The following is a 23739-nucleotide window of genomic DNA, read 5'->3' as shown; positions in this document are numbered from 1 at the left end:
TGATGCAATGATTCACCCCCTGTGCGCGGTGGGCACCAGAGTGAGGCAGGGCATTGGGGTTGCTGCTTTGTCTGGGCAGGAGACGGCCGGCCAGGGGTGGGCACTCAGGACCTGGCGCCTGGGGGCAGAAGGATCTGGTCCCCCGGGGTTGGGGGGCCGCTGGGGCGTGGCTGGCAGGCCATGGGTGCTCTCCTGGGGCTTCAGAGGAAGGATGGGAGACGCTGAGGGCCTGGCTGTGTGCCCCCTGGGTCCGGGCATGTGGGGCAGGGTGCTCAGCCTGGGCGGGGTCAGCCTTGAGCCAAGGCCCTGGGTTTTCAGTTGTGTCTTTGTGGACTAACCCGCAGGCTGACACCCATCTGGCGGCTCACGGGCGCCCACTGGGGGCCTGGGTGTTGCTCCTCCACCGAGGTCCGGCCTCCCTGTGCTGGGCAGGCTGGGATCTTTGGGGTGGGGGCTGTGTTCCAGAGGCTGGGAGGGGGCGAGGCGCTGTGTGGAGCCTGGGCCATGGGCTCCCTGGAGTTGCAGGTGAGGGTTCAGGGCAGGGCTCCGTGGCCTGTCCAGGCCCCCGACTGGCGAGCCTTGTTCCAGTCAGGGAGCCAACTTTCACTGGGGCTGTCCCACCTATGCTTATATCTTAGTTTATTAGGAAGAGGTGGGATTTAAGACATGCTTCTCAGGACGTCCCTGGTAATTCAGTGGTTAGCACTCCATGCTCTTAATGCAGGGGCCTGGGCTCGGTCCCTGGTTGGGGAACTAGACCCCGCATACTGCCACACAAAGATCCCACGTGGTGCGGCTGACACCCTGTGCAGCTGGGTGACGGGTAATCGAGAGAAGCCTCTAGTAGTCGCTCTGTCGTGTCCGACTCTGTGACCCCGTGGACTGTAGCCCACCAGGCTTCTCTGTCCATGGGATTCTCCATGCAAAAGTACTGGAGTGGGTTGCCATGCCTTCCTCCAGGGGATCTTCCCGACCTAAGGATCACACCTGGGTCTCCTACATTTCAGGCAGATTCTTTATTGCCTGAGCCACCAGGGAAGCCCTAAAACTATATATTTAAAAAAAAAATTACACAAGAATGTGCCTCTCAGCTGCACTAAATACGTTTTCAGTGTTGATAGTCGAGTGGCCTGGTGCCGGCTTCAGAGGATTCTGTCCTTGAGAGGGTCTGACGGGGCTGTGGGGGCGCGGGGTGGGGAGCCCCGGCAGGCAGTGAGCAGCTCTGGGTGGCGCAGCCCGGGGTGGGCGGGGCCCCGCCTCACCGCCCGCGTCTCCCGCAGCTGCCTGTCCTGCGTCAGCGGCTCCTTCCCCTGCCACTGGTGCAAGTACCGCCACGTGTGCACGCACAGCGCTGCCGACTGCTCCTTCCTGGAGGGCCGCGTCAACGTGTCCGAGGTACGGGGCTGTGGGTTGGTGCTGGAGGCGCAGAGAAGCTGTGTGCGGGGTGCTGGCCAGAAGGGCTGTCCCGCCTGGGACTGTCGCCGGTGGCGTTGGCTGGGGGTCACCTCTTGGGGGCTGCACACCAAAGGCATGTCCATGCACAGTGGGGGCAGGGGCCGTCTGTCCAGCGTGCTGGTGGGGGGAGGGAGTTCCATGTGGACGGGGGCTGGGCCGAGGTGCAGGTGTCTGGTGGTCTCTGGAGTCACCGTGAGGCCGCATGGTCCTTGACAGTCACTGGGGATGATAGCTCTGGGGCCGGGCAGAGCCCTGACTTTGTTCCAGGCGGTGGGGCTGGACTTGCCCGGGGAGGAGGACAAGCCAGTGTGGACCCCTCACAGAACCTGCCCTGGCTGCCCCTGCCCACCCCCCGCCTCGTGGGCCTTGGCTTTTCCACTTCCCAGTGAGGATACATGTCCAGGACAAGCTGGCAGTGGGTGGAAGGAGCCAGGAGCAGGCGGGCACCCGGGGGAGCAGGCGAGTGGATGCCCCAGGTGTGCAGCCTGCCCTGGGGGCCGCCCGTGGGCTGAGCCAGCTGGCGGTGGCCGTAGAATGGACGTGTGAGGGGGAGCCTGGTCCTCACAGGCCGGCCCTGATCACACTGCCTGTCTGAGCTGTTCTGCAGACAGCTGGGGGTCTGGGGGGTACCCCAGCGGGGCGTCTGTCTGGGCTCGGCCGTGGACACAGAGCAGCCGGTGTAGACCCTGCTCAGGCCGGGCGGGGGCAGGGGCGATCGGGGTCAAGGGGCCTGTCGGAGGTGGACTGACTTCAGGGACGCCCCCTCTCAGCTGGTCCCAGGTCATGTGGGGCTGTCCCTAAGGAGTGTCAGGTTGACTTCCAGGGCGACCCCCCTCCCCTCAGCGCGTGCTCAGGCCGTGGGGGCCTGGGTCCCAGCCCCCCAGCGCCTTCCTGCCTGCGGTGGCGGCTCGGGGTCCTTGCGCTTCCGCATCTGCTCAGTTGTCTTCAAGGGAGCCACCAGTGCGTGGTGGGGAGGGGCGGCCTGGCGGGGCCTCATGGAGCCCTGACAGAGGGCCGCCATGCTGTGGGAGCGGCCCACGCCCAGGCCCGGGACTGCCCCCGTGCAGCCTCCGCAGCAGTGGGGCGTGGGGCTCTCACACCAGGTCATGCTCCCTGCCGAGCCTGCGACTCTGGTGCCCCAGCAGCAGGCTGAGCCATCGCCCAGACGCTCCCGTGGCCTGTGTGAGCGGACGGGCATCAGCAGTCGTGGCCCTCGTTCACGTGTGCACCCGGATGCGCTGGGGAGGGCTCGTGTCCACACCGCGCGCCTGCCCCCAGCCTGGCCTCAGCCACTCAAAGGGCTTGCGCCAGGCCCGAGCCGACCCCTCTCTGGGGCCAGGGTCCTGAGAGGCCAAGGCCACAACGAGGCTCTGGCCTGATGGGGGGGTCTGTGCCCCGAGACCCCCGGGGGACAGCAGCAGCACTCGGCTCCTGGCCGCAGAGGGTGAGGTGGGGGACGGGGGAGCGGGGCCCTGGGGCTGCTGACGGCACTGGAGGGGCAGTGGGGGCCCCGGGCTGGGGGCTGGGCACTGCTGGCTGCTGTGGGCACGTGCCTGCTGGCCGCTGCTGTGCGGCTGTGGCCTGAGCTCCACACGCTCTGCCGGCCAGTGCCCGCGTGCCAGTGAGTGTGCCCATCAGCACACACGTGCTGGCCAGTGCCCACGTGCCAGCCAGTGCCTGCATGCCTGTCAGTGCCCACGTGCCTGTCAGTGCCTGCACGCCGGCCAGTGTGCCAGTCAGTGCCCACGTGCCAGCCAGTGTGCCAGTCAGTGCCCGTGTGCTGGCCAGTACCCACATGCCAGTCAGTGTGCCCGTCAGCACCCATGTGCCGGCCAGTGCCTGCATGCCTGTCAGTGCCCACGTGCCTGTCAGTGCCTGCGCGCCGGCCAGTGTGCCAGTCAGTGCCCGCGTGCCAGCCAGTGTGCCAGTCAGTGCCCGCGTGCTGGCCAGTACCCACATGCCCGTCAGTGTGCCCGTCAGCGCCCATGTGCCGGCCAGTGCCTGCGTGCCTGTCAGTGCCCGTGCGCCGGCCAGTGCCCGTGTGCAGGTGGCCCCCAGGGCACCTGCAGACCCAGCCAGGGGTCAGCCTGCCAGGCCTGCCCTGCTCCCTCGGTGCCCACAGGGGCCCTGGGAACCCCTGCAGAGCCAACCCTGCCACCTCGGGAGCTGCCTGTGGGGCGCGGGGACGGCAGCCTGCTCTCGGCGTCTCTATCTAGAGCTCCTTCTGCGGGGCTCCCGCGGGCCTGTGGGGCGTGGGGACGGCAGCCTGTTCTCGGCGTCTCTATCTAGAGCTCCTTCTGCGGGGCTCCCGCGGGCCTGTGGGGCGTGGGGACGGCAGCCTGTTCTCGGCGTCTCTATCTAGAGCTCCTTCTGCGGGGCTCCCGTGGGCCGGCTCCGGCTCTTCCGCGGCCGCGGCAGCGCTGCTGCAAGCAAGCCAGGCCATTGCATCAGTTATTGTTGCTGAAACGCTGGCCCTGGGGGCCGGGCTGTTTTTCTGCCCGCTCTGACTATTTTTACCTACTCCCCGGGCCCCGGCCGAGAGCTCGTGCCTGCTTCTGCCTCAGGGGCCTGTCGGCTGCTCCCAGATGGGGCCCCTCTGGTGGGGGTCCCAGGGGCAGGCCTGCCCAAGTCGTGGTGTGCCGCCTGGAACCAGGCCTGGCTGGCTGGCCTCGGTGCCTCTGGCGTGCCTGTGTGTGGGGTGGGCGTGCGATGCTAGGTCGGGCCCGTGCAGCCGCCCTCCGCCTCCAGCCTCAGCTGCAGCCTTGTACCCCCAGGACTGCCCACAGATCCTGCCCTCCACCCAGATCTACGTGCCGGTGGGCGTGGTGAAGCCCATCACCCTGACCGCCCGGAACCTGCCGCAGCCGCAGTCGGGCCAGCGGGGGTACGAGTGCCTGTTCCACCTCCCGGGGGGCCCGGCCCGCGTCGGCGCCGTGCGCTTCAACAGCTCCAGCCTGCAGTGCCAGAATTCCTCAGTGAGTCCGCTCAGTGCCAGGGCGCCCGCTGGGACCCTGTGCTGTGGGTTTCTGCTTTAGCAAAAGGGCCCTGTGCAGGGAGCGCCCCGGTCACCCCCTCAGGCCACGCCAGCCCCTCAGCTGGGAGGTCCCAGGTGAGCAGGCCGCAGGGGCCACTCCCAGAGCCGCCCTGATGCTTGGAGGGAGGCTGTCTGTCTCAGACGTGGGTGAGGGGCCTGGGTGGGTGAGGGGCACAAGGGATATCCCTGGGGGCCGAGGTCAGGGAGACAGCATCAGCTCCTTTGAGGTGTCCTGTGTCGGGACGTGGCTGCTGTGTGTGGTGGCTGGTGTGGGCAGCCGCCCTTCGAGCCTCCCATCTGACAGGGTGACCTTCCAAAGGCCTTTGATCTCATCCCATGAGTTTAGTGATGGTGCTGTCCACAGAGCTAGAACCTCGTTGTGGGAGAGGGGAGAGGGCTGACTTGGCGGTCCTGAGGCGGCAGGCCTCGGTCTCCCCATCTGTTCAGGAGGGCAGTGGGCCTCCTGGCACGGATCAAGGCCCTGAGTGGTGGGTGGGTGCCTCTGGGTCATCTGCCAGGCCCCCAGAACCTAGGGGAGGGGCATGAGGTCCAAAGTCAGGGTCCATTTTTCTTGGCTCTGTCCTGGCCAGGTGGGCCTGGGGCCCAGGGGTCAGCACAGTCTCAGGGCAGGTTGGCCGTCGGCTGGCGCCTAGGGTCCCCATGCCTGCCTGCCTGGCCAGTCCGGTTTTCTGTCTGCCTCCTTGGCTCCTGTGGGCCCCGCCCTCCGCCTGTCTCTCACTCTGGCTCCCCTTCCTCCCTGTGCCTCCCCAAGGCCGCTGTCTCTCTTCTCCCCATCCCTGGGCCTCTGTCACCTCTGTCCACCCCCCCCCCAACCCCTCCAGGCCCACATTTGTCTTTCCTGCAGCCCCGTGTGAAGGGAAAAGAAAGCATCGGGGAGTTTGATAGGATCCAATTACATTCCTGCAGATAAGATGATGATGAATTGCCCTGGGACAGAGCACAAGTCTTCAACTGAGAAAGTGGGACACAGCTGGGCTCCCCGGGAGGGCTGTGTCCCTGAGCCCAGCCCAGCCTGGAGGCGGTTGGGGGATGCAGCCCTCATGAGGGACACATATGTCACACTCAGGGAGGTCCCAGGGGAGGGCTTGTTGTGCCCGCCTGGAGATGAGGAAGCATCCTTGACATGTGCCCAGGGAGTGCGGGGGAGTCCTGGCATCCTGGTGGGGGTCACCCTGGAGGCTGTGGTCCTGTGGCTGCTGGAGGGTGGGGGTGGCAGCCGCCTATGTGCAGAGGAGCGGCTGGATGGAGGCAGACACTTGGGCCCTCGGCTGGCTTGGGTGGGGGTGTGGCGGGGATGGATGCCGGGACGGGCGGGGGGATGTTGGGCATTGGGGTGCAGATTGGCCCCCAGACCCTGTGCTGCCAGGCCTGCCACCAGTGGCTGGTGCTGGAGGTGGCCACGAGGGACACGCAGGCCCGGCTGCACGGCCTGACCCTCTTCCCACCGCCGCAGTACTCCTACGAGGGCAACGACGTCAGCGACCTGCCTGTGAACCTGTCCGTGGTGTGGAATGGCCACTTCGTCATCGACAACCCGCAGAATATCCAGGGTGAGCCGGGTGCAGGGCGGCCTGGGGGGCGGGCCTGAGGGCGGCCGCTGACCCCTGCCCTCTCTGCAGCCCACCTGTACAAGTGTCCCGCCCTGCGGGAGAGCTGCGGCCTCTGCCTCAAGGCTGACCCTCGCTTCGAGTGCGGCTGGTGCGTGGCCGAGCGCCGCTGCTCCCTGCGTCCTCACTGCCCCGCAGACTCGCCTGCCGAATGGATGCACGCTCGCCACGGCAGCAGCCGCTGCGCGGACCCCAAGATCCTCAAGGTAGGCGCACCCCCAGGCCTGTGGCCCGGGGTGGGGTGGGGGGGCTCTGACGCCCGGCCATCGCCCCAGCTGTCCCCTCTTCCCACAGCTGTCCCCTGAGACGGGCCCGCGGCAGGGCGGCACGCGGCTCACCATCACGGGCGAGAACCTGGGGCTGCGCTTCGAGGACGTGCGGCTGGGCGTGCGCGTGGGCAAGGTGCTATGCAGCCCGGTGGAGAACGAGTACATCAGCGCAGAGCAGTGAGTGGGGTGGGGCCAGAGAGTGGATGGGGCCTGCGGGGGCGGGGCCTACAGGGGTGGGGGCGGGGCCTACAGGGGTGGGGGCGGGGCCTGCGGGGCCATGGCAGAGTGGGTGGGGCCTGTATGGGCGGGCCGGACCTGTGGGGTGGGGCCAGATAGCACGTGGGGCTGTGTGGGTGGGGCCAGATGGTGGGTGGGGCTGTGTGGGTGGGGCCAGATGGTGGGTGAGGTAGAGTGGGCGGGGCCTGTGTGGGCCGGGCAGGGGCAAGGTGCTGTGCAGCCCAGTGGGTAGCGAGTATGTTAGCGCCTAGCAGTGAGTGGGACGGGGCCTGTGGGACGGGGCCGGCGGTTGGGTGGGGCTGGTGCTGCAGCTGCTGAGGCCCCCGCGTGCCCACAGGATCGTCTGTGAGATCGGGGACGCCAGCACTGTGCGGGCCCACGACGCCCTGGTGGAAGTGTGCGTGCGGGACTGCTCCCCTCGCTACCGCGCCCTGTCGCCCAAGCGCTTCACCTTTGTGGTAAGCCCGCCCTCCTGCCCTGCGACCTCTCCTCCGAGGCCCCAGGGGACGAGGGGCCCCCCCCAACAACTCGTCCATGGAGGTGGCCCGGGGTTCAGGTGACCTCGAATGACGGCCCCAGCCCCGCGCTGCTCATCTCCAGGGCCTGACTCAGGGGCCCCTTTGCACATGGGACCTTGCCTGTGGTCGCCGTCCCAGACCCAGTGCGCACAGACCTGGGCTTCTCGGAGCCCCAGCCCGTCCCTTCTCTTCCCAGACGCCGACCTTCTACCGCGTGAGCCCTGCCCGCGGGCCCCTTTCCGGGGGCACCTGGATTGGCATCGAGGGCAGTCACCTGAACGCGGGCAGCGATGTGGCGGTGTCGGTCGGCGGCCGGCCCTGCTCCTTCTCCTGGTATGTGGGGACCCTGGGCTCGCTCCGCCTGCCCCGGGTGGCGGTTGGTTCAGATGGCTGGGCGCCCCCTCCGTTGCCTGGGAAACAAGGGGGACTGTGGCGGGCCTGGCTGGGGTAATCACTATGGAAACCTAGAGAGGAGAAGGTTACCATGGAGACAGGCTCCCTCCAGAGCAGGTGGGCGGGGCCTGGCCTGAGGGGCGGCCGCCGAGCCCTACCCTGGGCTGATGCCCCCAGAGCACAGCCGTTTAGAGAAATTCTTAAGAGAGAGAAAGGGAACCTTAACAAAAGCCGGGAGCCTTGAAGTGGATAATTTTAGATTAGGGATGATAATGGAGCGAGCCTTTAAATATTTTCCTGCGGTAATTACCCGTTATCAGACTAATTATTGGTGTTTGCAGCCTGCCGCGTGCGGGCCTGGCGGCTGTGGTTGTAGGCACTGAGGGGACAGGCAGGTGCAGGCGGTGACCAGGCTGGTTGCCCCGTAGGGTGACCCAGCACCCCCACCTCAGCAGCCCGTTTCGCCAGCTCATGGCCCAGACTTGGGATTAACCTGTTTTCAGATCAGAGAGGATGGGGGTGGGGGAGTGAGCGCATCATGTGTGTCCTTCCAGGAAACAGGAGCCCTGAGCGTGGGGCTCTGACCCTGAGCGTGGGGCTCTGGCCCTGAATGTGGTCCCTGAGTGTGAAGCTCTGACCCTGAGCATGGGCTCTGACCCTGGGTCTGAGCCTGAGCGTGGGGGTCTGAGCCTGAGCGTGGAGCTCTGACCCTGAGCGTGGGGCTCTGGCCGTGAGCGTGGAGCTCTGACCCTGAGCATGGGGCTCTGACCCTGAGCGTGGGGCTCTGGCCCTGAGCATGGGGTCTGGCCCCACTGGTCGCACATTGAAACAGTGGGGTCCGTCCAGCTAGCCAGCCCTGGGCGATCGATGGGGCTGCCACAGGGCTGCCTTGAGGCCCAGTGAGCCCCTTCCTGCCCAGCAGGCCTGCTCCTGGTGCCTGTGGGCCTGGTTCTGCAGATCGAGACACAGCCAGATTCATCAGCTGACACCACAGAGGAGGCAGATGTGGGGGTGGGGGTGTCCCCTAGAGAGGGAGCTTGGATCCCAGACCCGCCTCTCAGCTGGGGACGTACTGCACAGGGGCACAGACAGCACCTGGCCCCTCACAGGGGCTGACAGGGGAGGTGACTCCCACAGTCCTCAGCCTCCTGGAGGCAGGGCCCGCAGTGGCCTGTGTCACGGGGAGGCAGGTGAGGCCGGAGCGGGACGTGGCCAGTGACGTGCCTGCAGCCTGTGGTGGTGGAGCCTGGATGCTCAGGCAGGTTGGAGGTGCCTCACTGCCCCCGCTCCGCTGCCCCTCCAGGAGGAATTCCCGGGAGATCCGGTGTCTGACGCCTCCGGGGCAGAGCCCGGGCAGCGTCCCCATAGTTGTCAACATCAACCGCGCTCAGCTCACCAACCCCGAGGTCAAGTACAACTACACCGAGGACCCCACCATCCTGAGGATCGACCCTGAGTGGAGCATCAACAGGTCAGGGCACCCCTGGGGGCCTCCCCCCTGCTCTGAGCCATGCAGCCCTTGATCTGCCCACCTTGAGCCCCGCGACCCCAGTCCTGAGCCGCCAGAGACCAGCACGTGGCTCGGGGCCCCTGCCGCCGGCTCTCGGCTCAGCCCTCACGCCGTCCCGCCACCCAGCGCGGTGCCAAGAGGCTTTAGCCCTCCACCGCCTCTTGGGAGGCCAGGTGGGGTGTCTGTGCCTCCCGTTTGTGCTGGGCCCTGGGGAAAGGGGCCCCGGGTGTCCCACCTGTGACTCCTACCACCCTCTTCTTTTAGTGGAGGGACCCTCCTAACAGTCACGGGCACCAACCTGGCCACTGTCCGCGAACCGCGCATCCGAGCCAAGTACGGCGGCGTTGAGAGGGAAAATGTGAGTCCCTGCTGGGCCCTGCCCCCCACGCCTGCCATCGAGGCCGCGCTTGGGGGGTCCCAGGGAGGGTGGGTGTGTGCCGCTGCTGGCGCCTGGCCCCTCGTGGAGCAGCCAGCCCAGCGGTCCCTGCCCCGCGTCCCCAGAGCTGCCTGGTATACAACGACACCACCATGGTGTGCCGGGCCCCATCGGTGGACAACGGCGTGCGCAGCCCACCCGAGCTCGGGGAGCGGCCGGACGAGCTGGGCTTCATCATGGACGATGTGCGCGCTCTGCTGGTGCTCAACACCTCGTCTTTCCTCTACTACCCGGACCCCGTGCTGGAGCCGCTCAGCCCCACCGGCCTGCTGGAGCTGAAGCCCAGCTCGCCGCTCATCCTCAAGGTGGGCCGCGCGGGGCGGCGGGGGGCGGGGGCTGATTGGCGGTGGCTGCGGCCGGCTCACCCCATCCTGCCCACAGGGCCGCAACCTGCTGCCGCCGGCGCCTGGCAACTCTCGCCTCAACTACACGGTGCTCATCGGCTCGACGCCGTGCGCCCTCACAGTGTCCGAGACGCAGCTGCTCTGCGAGTCGCCCAACCTCACCGGACAGCACAAGGTCACGGTGGGTCCACGCCCCCGGCGCCCCACGCAGGGCCACCCACCCCGGAGGGAGCCCCCCGGCGCCTGCACGCCCCACCCTGCCAAGCTCGCGGGGCCCTGAGCCGTGGGCGCCGGGCACCCCCTGAGCGACCTGCGCCCCCAGGTCCGGGCCGGCGGCTTCGAATTCTCGCCAGGGGTGCTGCAGATGTACTCGGACAGCCTGCTGACGCTGCCCGCCATCGTGGGCATCGGCGGGGGCGGGGGCCTCCTGCTGCTGGTCATCGTGGCCGTGCTCATCGCCTACAAGCGCAAGTCACGGGACGCCGACCGCACCCTGAAGCGCCTGCAGCTGCAGATGGACAACCTGGAGTCTCGTGTGGCCCTGGAGTGCAAGGAAGGTGGGCGGGAGGCGGGGCTGGGGGCGGGGACCGGGGCGGGCTCAGGGGGCAGGCTCGGGGGGCGGGGCTGGCCGAGGCCGCTGAACTGGGCCGTGCTGCCCACCGAATCCACTCCGTCTAGTACGCTCCCATGGGCCTTGCTGTGCCGGGCTTGGTCCAGGGAGGCAGGGGGGGGGGTCCGAATGGGGCCTTTGTCGGGTGCTCCCTCAGACAGACCCCGCCAGAAGCCCCTGTTTGTGTCCCAGCCTGGCTGGAGGATGCCGGGTGGACACACGGTGTCTTAGTCTTCCTTGCGTGTGAACCGACACGCATCCAGGTGTGGAGACACTGCGCCTGCTGCTGAGGGCGGCGTGGCGCCCTTTCCCCGGGCGTGGTGGGTGGTCAGTGATCCACGAGCCCGTGTGCGTTGTTCCGTCCGGTGGCCAGGGGTGGCCCTGGGGCGGGGGACCTCTCTGTGTGCACGGCCTTCTGCCTGGCCCCTGTTCTGAGTCACCCAGTGGGGCAGGAGTCTGTCCTGCCCTGGAGAGTGAATGGGGAAAACCCGGTCAGGCCGTGGCCGCGTCCCCTGTACCGCATCCGGTGTCTGCAGCCCAGCCAGGCCTCATGTCCCCAGAACCGGTCTTCTGTGACTCCTCCCCTGTGCGGTGACAGGACGACCCCAGAGGGCAGGCGTGGTGTCTCCGCACCTGGTCACGTGTCCCCTGCCCTCAAGAGCCCCCAACCGGGAGGTGGACCCCGGGGGCGGGGCCGGCCTGAGAGTGGGAGGGGCTCTGCAGGCCGGAAGTCTGAGAAGTGGCCTGGGGGTGGGGGCTCAGGGGGAGGGCCGGGGGCGTCCCCAGGGTGCCCGTGTGTCCAGGGGAGACCAGTGGCTCATCCCCACGGAGCAGAGGCTGCCCCTCCAGAGCTCAGTGCTGAGGGCACGACTGCTGTGGGACCAGTGGGTGGGCGTGAGGGGTGGGTAACCCGTACGGGGCCACTGGCACCCTGGTGGGTTCAGCGCTTGTGTGCCCGTGTGGGCTCCGGGCAGCAGCCTGGACCTGTGCTGGCCGCCATCCAGCTGGCCAGCTATTCTGGCCGGTGCCCTCAGCCAGCGGGAGAAGGGTGGGCGTCTACTCAGAGCCCAGCCCACGTGTGCCTCTCAGAGCCCCGTCGGTGCAGGGCACTCATGAGAACGACCAGGGGCCCCAGAGCAGATGCCCAGCAGCGGGCAGGGAGGTGAGGGCCGGCTCCTGTTCAGCCCCCCTGACGTGCCTGGCGCCCTCTGGCTCCTGACCAGACAGTGCACACCTCACAGCTCTGGAATGTTCTGAGAACTGCGGAGCCGCCCCGAGCGAGCGGGCATGTTGGGGGCCCGCTGGCCTGAGTGGTGGACAGCTCTGCTCCCCCCCAGGTGGCCAGAGCCAGGGCAGCCACAAGCGCCCTGGCCTCCGGGACCGGGGCCCCCAGCCCAGCCCGATCTCTGCCCTCGTCTCGGTTATGCCTGCAGCAGCTCGGGGGCGGGGGACACAGCCGGGCAGGTCCAGCAAGACCCTGAGTGTCGGGTGGGCGGGGCCGGGGGGTGGGCAGGGCCGGGTGGGTCCAGTAGGACCCTGTGTGGGGTGGGTGGGGCCGGGCAACCGCCTTGATCCCTCGTCTGGCCGCAGCCTTTGCGGAGCTGCAGACGGACATCCACGAGCTGACCAACGACCTGGACGGCGCCGGCATCCCCTTCCTGGACTACCGCACCTACGCCATGCGCGTACTCTTCCCGGGGATCGAGGACCACCCAGTGCTCAAGGAGATGGAGGTGGGCTGCCGTCCCTCTCTGTGGGGGTCCTGGGGCCCTGGAGCAGCTGGGGCCTGGGGGCCAGCCCGAGCCTCCTGGGAGCGGGGCCTGGTGCCAGCAAACCACCCCTAGCCTGGGCTCCCGGGGCCCAGCGGTTTCTCTGGGCCTCTGGTCCACCGTGCACCACCCACGCTGGCCAGCCCGCTGAAGGGGAGTGGGCTGGCTTCCGCATCCTCCTGGGTGCCCCAGTGGCTGGCCAGGAGCCCATGCCCCGGTTCAGAACGGGCAGGACTCAGCGAATCCGGTCTGTCATGCTTTGTAGGCAGGGCCATCCTTCCTGCACCCCTAGGATGTTGGGGCTCCGACCCCATCCCAGGTGGCTCTGTGGGTGGAGACCTCCTCTCTAGCGACACCTCAGCAGGCCTTCCCATCACTGGCAGGGGCCCAGGCGCCCTGGGCTGCTCACTGCCGCTTGCTTCCCGGGGTGGCGCCGCGCTGGGGCTCCCTGTCCTGGCAGGTGTCTCTCCCGGGTTGTGGTCCGCTGTGCTGTGTGACGGGTCTTAGGTGTGACTGTGTGTCCTGCCTGAGCTGGGGGCCTGTGTCCCTTCTGCTTCAATAAGCTCTGGGGCAGAAAAGAGCGAACACGTGGGGCCCTGGAGCCAGCCATGCCTGCATTCCACCCCTGTGTCCCACCTCTGTGCTGGGAGACCACAACAAGCCACGCCCCTGTCCAGACTTCAGTGTCCTCTGTGCAGTGGGGAGAGGAGTTTCTGTGTTGGTGCTGGCGTCAGTGGCCGTGGACGGGCACTCCTGGTGCCAGTGGACACCAGGCCTCCTCTGAGCTGTCAGAGCCGGGCCACACAGAGGGGGGTGGGGCAGACACCTCACCACTGTGCCCAGACCTCTGCCCACGGGGGGCTTCTCATGCAGCTGCCAGGCCATAGCCATTCTGCGAGGACTTGGGGCTTAGGGTCCCGCCAGGGTGATGGGTGACTGGACGCCCAGGCCTGCACGGTCCCTCAGCCAGAAGGGGCCAGTGCTTCTTAGGTCTGAGCAGGCCTGCGGCCCCCCAGGTGCAGGCCAATGTGGAGAAGTCACTGACGCTGTTCGGCCAGCTGCTGACCAAGAAGCACTTCCTGCTGACCTTCATCCGCACGCTGGAGGCCCAGCGCAGCTTCTCCATGCGGGACCGCGGCAACGTGGCCTCACTCATCATGACGGCCCTGCAGGGCGAGATGGAGTACGCCACGGGCGTGCTCAAGCAGCTGCTGTCCGACCTCATCGAGAAGAACCTGGAGAGCAAGAACCACCCCAAGCTGCTGCTGCGCCGGTGCGTCACCGCCCCGCCCCCGCCTGCCTCCCCCGCCTCCCTGTGTACCCACCTGCCCCCGCACCCCGCCTGCCCCTGTAGCCCGCCTCCCTGTGTACCCACCTGCCCCCACACCCCGCCTGCCCCCTGGCCCCCGCCTCCCTGTGTACCCACCTGCCCCCGCACCCCGCCTGCCCCCTGGCCCCCGCCTCCCTGTGTACCCACCTGCCCCCGCACCCTGCCTGCCCCCTGGCCCCCGCCTCCCTGTGTACCCACCTGCCCCTGCACCCTGCCTCCCTGTGGCCCCACCCACCTGCACCCCTGTGTCCCTGCCCACTGCCCCCCTGTACCCCCCACCTCCCTGTGCTCTTGCCCGCCCACGCCCCCTCCCTGCCTGCGTCCCTCTGCCCCATGCCTGTGTACCCCTGCCCACCTACAACCTGTCTGCCCACTGTGCCCTGGGCATTCCTGTGCCCACCCACACCCTGGCTCACCCACAGCCCTGCCCGCCCACCCCTGCGGCAGTGCGCCCACCGGCCCAGCCCAGGCACTGCTGAGGCGACTCTGGGGACCCACCTGGGCTATGCCCTGTCTGGGACCCTTGTCGCTGGGTGACACGTGCTCTGAGGCCAGGCCTGACCACTGGCCCTGAGGCGGTGGGGGTCGGGTGGGCCCGAGGTCACCCCACGTGCTCTGTTCCAGGACTGAGTCAGTGGCCGAGAAGATGCTAACCAACTGGTTCACTTTCCTTCTGTACAAGTTCCTCAAGGTGGGTGGCCGTGGGGCCTGTGTGGGGGTGGGGGCCGCAGGTGCCCACCACGGGTCCTCAACCTGGAGGCATGGAGGGGCCAAGACCCTGGCGTGACACCCCCGGGACACGCGTCTGTCCACTGGCGTCTCCAGAGGCTGTCCTGTCCTCCCTGAGCTGCCGAGGCAGGGTGCACGCCTGGCTCTCGTGGGGGTTGATGGCCGCACGTGGCTGAGCGGGCTGGAGGTCCAGGCCGCGTGGGGTTCAGGTGGTCCCTGTGGCCCAGACCAAGGCTCACACGGAGCCCCTGGGCAGGGCGTCTGAGTTCAGCCCCGGTGCTGGCCCAGCCTGAGGAGGTGCCTGGTGGGGGTACTCCCGTCGACCCCGTGCTGAGGAGGGGGCAGCCACCCGGGTTTCCTCCTGTTGTTGCCCAGACAGTTCCCCCCAAGCCCTGGAGACCAGCCCTGGGAAGCCAGGCTATTGGAATGGGGTATATAGCCCATGGGTGGCTGGACATGGTTGCAGATGGGCCTCACTGGGGCTGTGAGCAGCTCAGTGGGTCACCTGCGTTTTAGAGCTGGGAGGTTGTCCAACCCCGAGGTGTGTCTGACTTCCCTCGACAAACCCGAAGGCTTGGCAGGCGGGCCTAGTGTTCCCGCAGTCAGCGCTCCACAGTGGATGAGGAAGCGGCCATGGAGCCCCTTGACAGGTGGCCCGGGTCTGGTCCTCTCTGTGTGACCGGGTGGCAGGCAGCCCGGGTCTGGTCCTCTCTGTGTGCCCAAGTGGATGTAGCCTCGGCCCTTGGTGGTGTCCCATGTCGGGGAAGATGGTGGGGCTTCCCGTCGTCTATGCTGGGGGCTGAGGCTGGCCGCTGCAGCTCAGCAATCACGATAGCCCTGCTGGGCCACAGGGCCGATGGGAAGGGGTGGCAGTGAGGGCATGGATTGGTCTGTGTAGGGTGAGCAGAGGCGTGGGGGTGGGGCAGGGGGTAGCCAGACGGAGACTGGAGGCCCGGGGTGGACGCGAGGTCCAGAGAAGGGTGCCGGGCGGGCTGGCCTGGGGGAAGGTGGCTCAGCACACGGCCAGCTCATGCAGGAGGGCGGCAGGAACAGGGCTGGCTGCTGCTTATAAAATATAGTGGTTTGCAGCCCGTGTGATGGGCTTGTGTGTGTGTTACAGAGACTTCATGTTTTCGAGCTGTTTTATGTTTACGACGCTATGAAGCCAAGTTTGCAGGCAAAACACCTTGAGAGACAGGCATGCTGTTGGATGGAGGGTTGAGGGGCGATCTGCACTCACAGCCACGCCTGGGCAGCCGTCTCTTTAATCACACTGCCTGATTAAAGGCGGGAGCACCCAGTTCGAGGCCGTGTTCGGGGGGCCAGGGGCCGAGGAGCTGGAGCAGGCTGGGCAGCCGTCTGCCTGTGTCTCACTCACCCCCAAGCCCCAGGGCTGCCGAGACGGAGGCTACATGTCTGGCCCAGGCAGGGACTCAGTTGGAGCCGGGAGCCCTCCCCCAACAGCTGTTCCTTCATGGTGCCTGTTGTCCAGTGGTGTCCGCAGAGGCTCCCCCGACCCCCACCCTGCACTGGGGGTGTGACAGGAGCACCACACTTGGCCTGGCCTTTGGGCGGCTTCCACCCCAGAGGGGAGACGGCAGGGAAGCATGCAAGACCAGTTACAGGGGCGTCAGAGCCGCGGGCGCGGGCACCCTGGGACAGCAATGAGGCCCAGCGCCTTTCTGAGGCACCTTGGGTGGGGTCCGCAGGGGGGTCCTCTGGGGCGGGAAGACCCGAGGGGCGGAGCCCTGGTCTCTGGTGGAGGCCCTGACGCGGGGCGCGCTGGGTAGCAGTGGAGCAGAGGGAGGTGGGAGGGACATGAGGTGGGGGTTGGGCAGCACAGAGGCGCCCAGGCGCACCAGGCAAGTGTCTACTCCGGGACTGTGTTGACCGCATGCTCTGGAGCAGCGGATGGAGGGGCAGGGGGTCCCTGACTTCCCGCGGCCGATGGTCATACCCAGTGCTGGGGCCGGGCCTGGCCTCATCCGTGGGCGGCACCGGCGGCCCTGGGCAGGAGTGGAGCTGGGCCCGCAGTCCTCCCGACACCAGGCCGCCTGTCCCCCGGGGCCCCTGCTGAGCTTTCCTCTGGGAGTTTCAGACCCACCAGGGGGACGGTCTCCGGTCAAGGGCTTTGATCACTTCCTCCTTGCACTTTGGGAGCGGGGTTCTCGGGTGGGCCGAGTTGCCCTTCCGGCAGGGCCAGGGCCGGGGCCGGGCCAGAGCCTGACGCCCCTGGCCCGTGCCCACAGGAGTGCGCAGGGGAGCCGCTCTTCATGCTCTACTGCGCCATCAAGCAGCAGATGGAGAAGGGCCCCATTGACGCCATCACGGGCGAGGCGCGCTACTCGCTGAGCGAGGACAAGCTCATCCGGCAGCAGATTGACTACAAGACACTGGTGCGAAAGGGGGAAGTGGGGGGCCAGCCACGTGCCCCAAGCCCCGCCCTCCCGCCCGCCTCTCACATAAACCCCACCCATCTGCCCACCCCCACCCCAAACCCTGCCCGCCCTCACCCCAAACCCCGCCCGCCCGCCAGCCACTCCCCAAACCCCGCCTACCCGCCTGCCCGTGTCCACACACCCTTCCCCGCCCACTGCCCAGCGAGGCGCAGGGAGCTGATCTCACGTTCTCCCATCCTCAGACCCTGAACTGCGTAAACCCCGAGAATGAGAACGCGCCCGAGGTGCCGGTAAAGGGGCTGAACTGTGACACGGTGACGCAGGTCAAGGAGAAGTTGCTGGACGCCGTGTACAAGGGCGTCCCCTACTCCCAACGGCCCAAGGCTGGGGACATGGACCTGGGTGAGCCCGGGAGGGGCGCTGGCCCGGACGGTGGGAGGGCAGGGCTGTGATCTTGGGTGGGCTCCCCAGACTCCTCCCCAGGGTGGTGGAGGCCGTCGAGGGTACGGTCCCATTTGCATCTAGAGCTGGGGGCTCACTGGCTCACCAGGAGGACAAGTAGGGAGGGAAAGTAGAGAAGAGCTGGTCTGGGCCAGTCTGGTCCCGTGGTGGACAAGGCTGGGCAGTGGAGGGAGGCCTGAGCGCCAGGCTGGGAGAAGGGCACACACAGGGTCCCTGGGGCCGCCTGGGGTGGGATATAGGGCTGCAGCTCTGTGCAGACAGGACGTGGGCCGGAGGCAAGGCCTGCCCCTCTGCTGCCCAGCGTCCACTCAGGGCGCCGGGACCCTCCCCTCCCCCGCAGAGTGGCGGCAGGGCCGCATGGCCCGTATCATCCTGCAGGACGAAGACGTTACCACCAAGATCGACAATGACTGGAAGAGGCTCAACACGCTGGCGCACTACCAGGTGAGCTGCCGCGGCCGCGCTCACCATGTGGGCCGCGCTCGCTGCCGACCTGGCGCACTACCAGGTGAGCTGCCGCGGCCGCGCTCGCCATGTGGGCCGCGCTCCCTGCCGCCCTGGCACACTACCAGGTGAGCTGCTGCGCTCCCTGCCGCCCTGCAGGTCCTGGGCCCAGGAGGCTGAGGCCCAGGGGAGAGACTGGCTCCGGGTGGTGGTTCCCATGTCACCTGGTCCTCCGTCCGCAGGTGACAGATGGGTCCTCAGTGGCCCTGGTGCCCAAGCAGACGTCCGCCTACAACATCTCCAACTCGTCCACCTTCACCAAGTCCCTCAGCAGATACGGTGAGGACCGGCCGGCCAGGGCAGGGGCAGGCCACTGACCGGGACAGGACCCTTGCCCCAGGCACCGTGGGGCTGGCTGGGACGGCTTAGTTATGGCCCGTCCCTGGGCCACTTGGCCTTTCCCTGGGCAGCACGGGCTCCTCGAGGCCATCACATGTGTCATCCCAGGGCATGGCTCCCCCTAGTTTTCAGATGGGGACACCGAGGCTCAGCCAGGGTCCCCAGCCAGGCGGGCGGGCGGATGAGGGTACTGGACGCCACGGCTGATGGTGCGGTGCCCGCAGAGAGCATGCTGCGCACGGCCAGCAGCCCCGACAGCCTGCGCTCGCGCACGCCCATGATCACGCCCGACCTGGAGAGCGGCACCAAGCTGTGGCATCTGGTCAAGAACCACGACCACCTGGACCAGCGCGAGGGCGACCGCGGCAGCAAGATGGTCTCAGAGATCTACCTGACGCGGCTGCTGGCCACTAAGGTGGGGGGCGGGCCGGGGGTGGGGGGTTCCTGGGGGGGTGGGCCGGGGGCGGGGTGGGGGTGCCTGGGAGGGGCGGGGCAGCCCCTGAGCTGTGCCCCGCCCCCGCCCCGCCCCCAGGGCACGCTGCAGAAGTTCGTGGACGACCTGTTCGAGACCATCTTCAGCACGGCACACCGCGGCTCGGCCCTGCCGCTGGCCATCAAGTACATGTTCGACTTCCTGGACGAGCAGGCCGACCAGCACCAGATCCATGATGCGGACGTGCGCCACACCTGGAAGAGCAACTGGTACGGCGGGGTGGGGGCGGCCGGTCCCCTCCACGCGGGCCCCCCTGACTCACCCGGCACGAGAAGCTGCTGCTCAGCTTGTGGGGCGTGTGCGCACGGGGGCGTGGGGCCGGTGCCCTCCACGCGGGCCCCCCTGACTCACCCGGGACGAGAAGCTGCTGCCCATCTTGCGGGGGCGTGTGCGCATAGGTGTGTTCGCGCATCACTGGGGGTGCAGGATGGTGTGCTGGTGTGACCTGTGTGAGACATTGCTCGGGGGCCCAGCCCGTGCTGCCTACAGCGGCGAGGGTGATGGGACAGCGACCCCCTCCTAGCCCAGGCCCCCAGGCCAGCAGCCACTGCCGGTCGGGCTCTCACCTCCAGAGCAGACGCGGCACCCGGCAGGGTGGGCCTCGTCCTCAGTAGCTCTGTGCCTCTGGCCTCTTCCTCCTTGTCCCCTGACACCTCCCAGTATCCTCTCCTCTGTGTGCTGTTGCTACTCCCCAAGCCTCATCCTCTCTGAGTGAGCCCACCTGGGCCTTCATCTCCACCTCTGCTGCCCACAGACTTTGAGGGGGTCCACAGGGCATGGGGGGAGGCAGTGTCGTGTAGGTCAGCATCGTCCTGGGGCATTCCTAGGATGACGGAAGGTTCCAGGTGTGTGCTGGCCATGTGGCCAGGTGCAGCTGGGAGTATCTGACATAACTGGTGCAGCCAAGGACCTGAATTTTTAGCTTAGTGACACACGGCTAGAGCTTTTAGCCCGGCTAGTGGCTGTCAAACAGATTGGTGTTTGGGGTCGGAGGTCAGTTGTCTCCGGGAGCCCTTCCTGGTCTTGTTACCAAGACTCGTGTGGGCAGGAACAGGGGAGATGAGTGGGCCCTGAACAGGCACTCAGGCCTGGAGGACCCTGGCTGCGCACACGAGTGACCCCAGGTGAGAGCGCCTCTGGGTGTGCACCCTTCTCCCTGGGACTGTGGGCAGGGGTGCAGCCCTCACTGCCGGGCTCTCTGGGCCCGTCTCCCCGGCTGCGTGGAGCCCCACAGTCGCTGCGCAGGCTGGAGGCAGGAGGACGGGGAGGCCACAGGTCAGCCCTTCCCGCCGCGCCCCGGGGGTGGCCGAGGCCCCTCTGACGCTGTCTGCGCCCGCCCGCCTGCAGCCTGCCCCTGCGCTTCTGGGTGAACGTGATCAAGAACCCTCAGTTCGTGTTCGACATCCACAAGAGCAGCATCACGGACGCCTGCCTGTCGGTGGTAGCCCAGACCTTCATGGACTCCTGCTCCACGTCGGAGCACAAGCTGGGCAAGGACTCGCCCTCCAACAAGCTGCTCTACGCCAAGGACATCCCCAACTACAAGAGCTGGGTGGAGAGGTGGGCGGGGCCGGCGGGGGGGGGGCAGAGGGGGCGGGGCCTGGGGCGGGGCCGGGCAGGGCAGGGTACGCAGGCGGAGGGGCTTTGCGGGGGAGGCAGAGGGGGCTGGCATGGGACGCACAGTGGGTGGGGCTGGAGGGGGGTACGCAGGGGGCGGGGCTGGGGGGGTGCATAGGGGAAGGGACGGGGTCTGGAGGGTGGGGGATGCAGACTGGGCGGGGGCGGAGGATGTGGAGGGCCGGGGCCGGGGCCGGGCGGGGTACGTAGGGGGCGGGACTGGGGGGGGGTGCAGATGGGAAGGGGCTGGGGGGCGGGGAATGTAGAGAGGGCGAGGCCGCAGAGGGGGCAGGCCTCTCCCTCGCTTACACGCCCACCACCGCAGGTACTACGCAGACATTGCTAAGATGCCCGCCATCAGCGACCAGGATATGAGCGCCTACCTGGCCGAGCAGTCGCGGCTGCACCTGAGCCAGTTCAACAGCATGAGCGCCTTGCATGAGATCTACTCCTACATCACCAAGTACAAGGACGAGGTCAGTGCAGACTCGTCTCTGCCCCGGGCTGCTGGACAGGCCTCGGCCTTCACACCGGCTCTGCTGCTGGGGGCGGGCGCTGGGCCTCCCTGAGATGCTGAGGATGGAGGACTGCGCCACAGGCTGGAGAGGCCCACTGGGCACGGCTGGGGCCCAGTCCTGAGGCCAGGGCAGGCCCACCCCAGAGCCTCGCGGGAGGTGGGTGGCGGTGGCTGTGGGGTATGTGGGCGTCAGGGGTGCGGGCTTCTCCCGGGCACACAGAACCTGACTGCCAGGGGCTGGAGGGTGGGGTGGGCATGTCAAGAAGTGGGGTGGGGTGGGCGAGGGGGAGGGTCAGGAGCCTGGTTCCCTGGGTCGAGAGGGTGGAGCAGTCAGCTCCGGAGACTTGGCCACAGGGCCGGACTTAGGGGTGGCAGTGGAACCAGGGGACGGTCAGCTGAGACTGGAGGAGGGGGCTTGGGGAGGGAGCCCAGAGCAGAGAAGCGGCTGTGCTGAGCCTGGGGCCAGCGGGCAGGGGCTGCGGGGGGAGGAAGGCCCGCCATGACCTGGGGTGGGGCTCGGTGAGGGGCACAGAGACAGGGGCTGCGGGGGGAGGGCGGGGATGGCAACATGGCCGCTGGCGAGGGGGGGAGGCCGCTGCCTGCCCACAGGATACAGAAGTGTGAGCAGGGGTCACAGAGGACCCCTGGGAGTTCAGAGACACTGCACCCCAGGGACCTGGAGGGCTAGCAATGGACCCGAGCACGGTTTGGGTGGTTTCAGGGGAAGAGGGTAGGGAGGAGACCCTGGCAACCTGGGGGTCCTGGCTCCAAGCTCAGGTCCCTCAGGCTCCAGCGGCGGGCACCGTGTGTGGCCTTGGAGCCCGCCTGAGGCCTCTGCCCACCCCTGCAGATCCTGACGGCCCTGGAGAAGGATGAGCAGGCGCGGCGGCAGCGGCTCCGTGGCAGGCTGGAGCAGGTGGTAGACACCATGGCCCTGAGCAGCTGAGCCACCGGCCCAACCGTCCGGCCAGCGGCAGAGAGTTAGAGGGCCCTGGCGGCGGCCTCCGCCTGGCGGCCAGAGCTGGGAGGTCCACGGAGGCAGCCTCGCCCGCCATGCCAGGGTCCTGTGCTGGGGCCAGGTGTGCGGCCCTGGACCCCGGCCCCTGTGTCCCCTTCCTGCCTGTGGGGTCCCGGCTCTTCCTTGGTGTGGGTGAGGCGGTGACTGCAGCCCTCCCCACACCCAGAGCTGTTTGCAAGGGGCTGGGGAGCCCAGGTGTGACCCGGCCCCCTCAGGACAGCAGGGGGACTGCCAGAGCCTTCCAGGAAGGAGAGGCGAGGCTGCGGAGGCCAGCGGGCCAGGCCCAGGGCTAGGCGGGCCGGTGTGCCCGCCTCCTGGGCAGAATCTGAAGGCTGGGCCTGGCTGGCAGCCTGGGCGGGGAGGCGGCACGCCCAGGGCCCTGCCGCAGGGAGCTGAAGTCGGCCTGGGCCAGCCCCACCCACCTGCCACGTCTCAGCATCCCCACGCCCGCCACCGCTGCCATCCTCCGATTCACCGCGTGCTCTCCGCGGTCGAGGCCGGAGCGCCGCGTCGACCTCGCCCAGAGAGAGGCCCCTGGCTCCCTCCTATGGAGGGGCTGCAGGACGGCTCCACGCGGGGCCCAGGTGACTTCCGGAAGGACTCGGGTCCCCTTTTGTCCTCAGGGCTGTGCCTCTGGGAGCCACTGGGGCCTGGGGCTCTGGGCTGTGAGTGCACGTTCCCCTTATTTATTCCCCCCTTACCCCTGCCTCCCCGGAACCCACCCTGCCCCAGGCTGAGCTCTCTGCTGTGGAAGGCCCCGGAGCCTAGCTGATCAGCCTCCTGTCCACTCCCCAACCTCCCGCCCACCCCCCAGCCTCCCACCCACCTTCCTGCGGCTTTCGTCTGGCCCCTCAGCAGCGTGCTGGCCCCTTGGAGGGTGGGACGCTTGGGGGACGTTGCTTGTTTTTTAGGGGAACAAGGGAGTCCTTCTGTGCTTGGACAGCTGGAGCTGTGGGGGCCTCAGACCCTACACAGTGGCCTGGCCGGGAGCAGGACGCAGTGACCAGAGGGCTTGGAGGTCGGGGCCGCCCACCCTGCCCTCAGCTAGCAAGAGTACACATTTTTAATTAAAAAAACCTGTACATATATATACATATATATATATATATATATGTGGCTCTGCCTGTCTCCAGCCCCAGTGGGGTCCTGTACAGTTAACTGGAGGAGGAGGAATTTTACAGTTCAGAGTAAGAGCCGAGGCACCAGGACAGCCAAACCAAATGGGCGTGGCCGGCGTGGCCAACGTCTCCCGCTGGAGCGCCCCGGCCTCCGCGTCCAGCTGCGGGGCAGCCTGTCTCCGTGTTGGTGTGAGGAGACTGCTCGGCCGAGAGCTTCCCGGAGGCAGGCCGTGGATTCCTGCATGACTGTGCTAGCGTTTAGTATGACTTGATCTTTTTAAAACTGCAAGTGTTGAATACTAGAGGTTGTTAGGCCCCTTTTTTTCATGTTTTTTAATTAATCAGTCACTTGTGAAGGCAGTGGCCCGTCCCCTTTTCAATTCACTTTTTCGACGGTACTACAGATCCCGCGGACTTCTAAGGGACAGCTAACTGTGGCCGGCGCCGCGCCTTCCCCGACGCGGCGTGAGCCCGCCTGAGAGCCTCCATCAGCTGAGCAGCTGCTCCCCCGCGGGAGGAGGGGTGAAGTCCACCACCTCCTGACTCAGGAAGCTCCTGGAACTGGGGGTCAGAGGCCCCCAGGCCCCACGGGCGCTGAGTAGGGCTCGGGCCCCCACACGGTGGGTGTCCAGCAGGAGTTCAGGCCAGGCAGGCGCCAGGTTCCTGTGTGTGGCCCTTTCCCCCCGAGTCTTCCCTGAAGCTGCTTCTGATCGAAGCCCCCGTTCTTCCAGCCCCACTCCGGCCAGAGGGCTCCTTGGCCCCCGGCACCGCCCTCTCCAGAATTCAGTCCCCACCCCTTTCCTGGGCCTCCCTGGTCCTTGCGCCCGTCCTGTGGTCGGGTCGGCAGGTTGGGCAATGGGGACGCAGAAGCGCGGAGCCGCTGGCCCTGCCCAGCGCGTGGCCTCCCAGAGCACAGAGGCGGTTGGGGCGAGCACTTTAGCGTTGCTTGTTTACACACGAGCCAATCACGGACCTGAGCCTGCCGTCCACCCGGCAGCACGGCCGCACCT

At 67.6% G+C, this 23739-nt stretch overlaps 1 protein-coding gene across 1 annotated transcript in view; it reads left to right on the top strand.

The window, feature by feature from the left end:
- PLXNA1 (plexin A1) overlaps positions 1 to 23031 on the top strand; it is a 38174-nt gene extending 15143 nt beyond the window's left edge. Inside the window, exons 9-32 of the mRNA XM_055557842.1 lie at positions 1281 to 1395; positions 4230 to 4430; positions 5964 to 6060; positions 6130 to 6323; positions 6412 to 6563; positions 6961 to 7081; positions 7338 to 7474; positions 8838 to 9005; positions 9309 to 9402; positions 9546 to 9785; positions 9862 to 10005; positions 10147 to 10381; positions 12025 to 12167; positions 13220 to 13476; positions 14158 to 14224; positions 16512 to 16658; positions 16904 to 17063; positions 17464 to 17567; positions 17810 to 17906; positions 18191 to 18381; positions 18499 to 18668; positions 19807 to 20019; positions 20402 to 20552; positions 21444 to 23031. Of these exons, the coding sequence (XP_055413817.1) occupies positions 1281 to 1395; positions 4230 to 4430; positions 5964 to 6060; positions 6130 to 6323; positions 6412 to 6563; positions 6961 to 7081; positions 7338 to 7474; positions 8838 to 9005; positions 9309 to 9402; positions 9546 to 9785; positions 9862 to 10005; positions 10147 to 10381; positions 12025 to 12167; positions 13220 to 13476; positions 14158 to 14224; positions 16512 to 16658; positions 16904 to 17063; positions 17464 to 17567; positions 17810 to 17906; positions 18191 to 18381; positions 18499 to 18668; positions 19807 to 20019; positions 20402 to 20552; positions 21444 to 21539 (3694 nt within the window). The 3' untranslated portion in view covers positions 21540 to 23031. The remainder of the gene's footprint in view (positions 1 to 1280; positions 1396 to 4229; positions 4431 to 5963; positions 6061 to 6129; positions 6324 to 6411; positions 6564 to 6960; positions 7082 to 7337; positions 7475 to 8837; positions 9006 to 9308; positions 9403 to 9545; positions 9786 to 9861; positions 10006 to 10146; positions 10382 to 12024; positions 12168 to 13219; positions 13477 to 14157; positions 14225 to 16511; positions 16659 to 16903; positions 17064 to 17463; positions 17568 to 17809; positions 17907 to 18190; positions 18382 to 18498; positions 18669 to 19806; positions 20020 to 20401; positions 20553 to 21443) is intronic.
- The last annotated feature ends 708 nt before the right edge of the window (positions 23032 to 23739 follow it).

The sequence above is a fragment of the Bubalus kerabau genome, chromosome 20 (genome assembly GCF_029407905.1).
Source record: "Bubalus kerabau isolate K-KA32 ecotype Philippines breed swamp buffalo chromosome 20, PCC_UOA_SB_1v2, whole genome shotgun sequence".
NCBI lineage: Eukaryota > Metazoa > Chordata > Mammalia > Artiodactyla > Bovidae > Bubalus > Bubalus kerabau.
The sequence above is the reverse complement of the archived record's forward strand: the minus strand, read 5'-3'. Positions and strand labels throughout refer to the sequence as shown.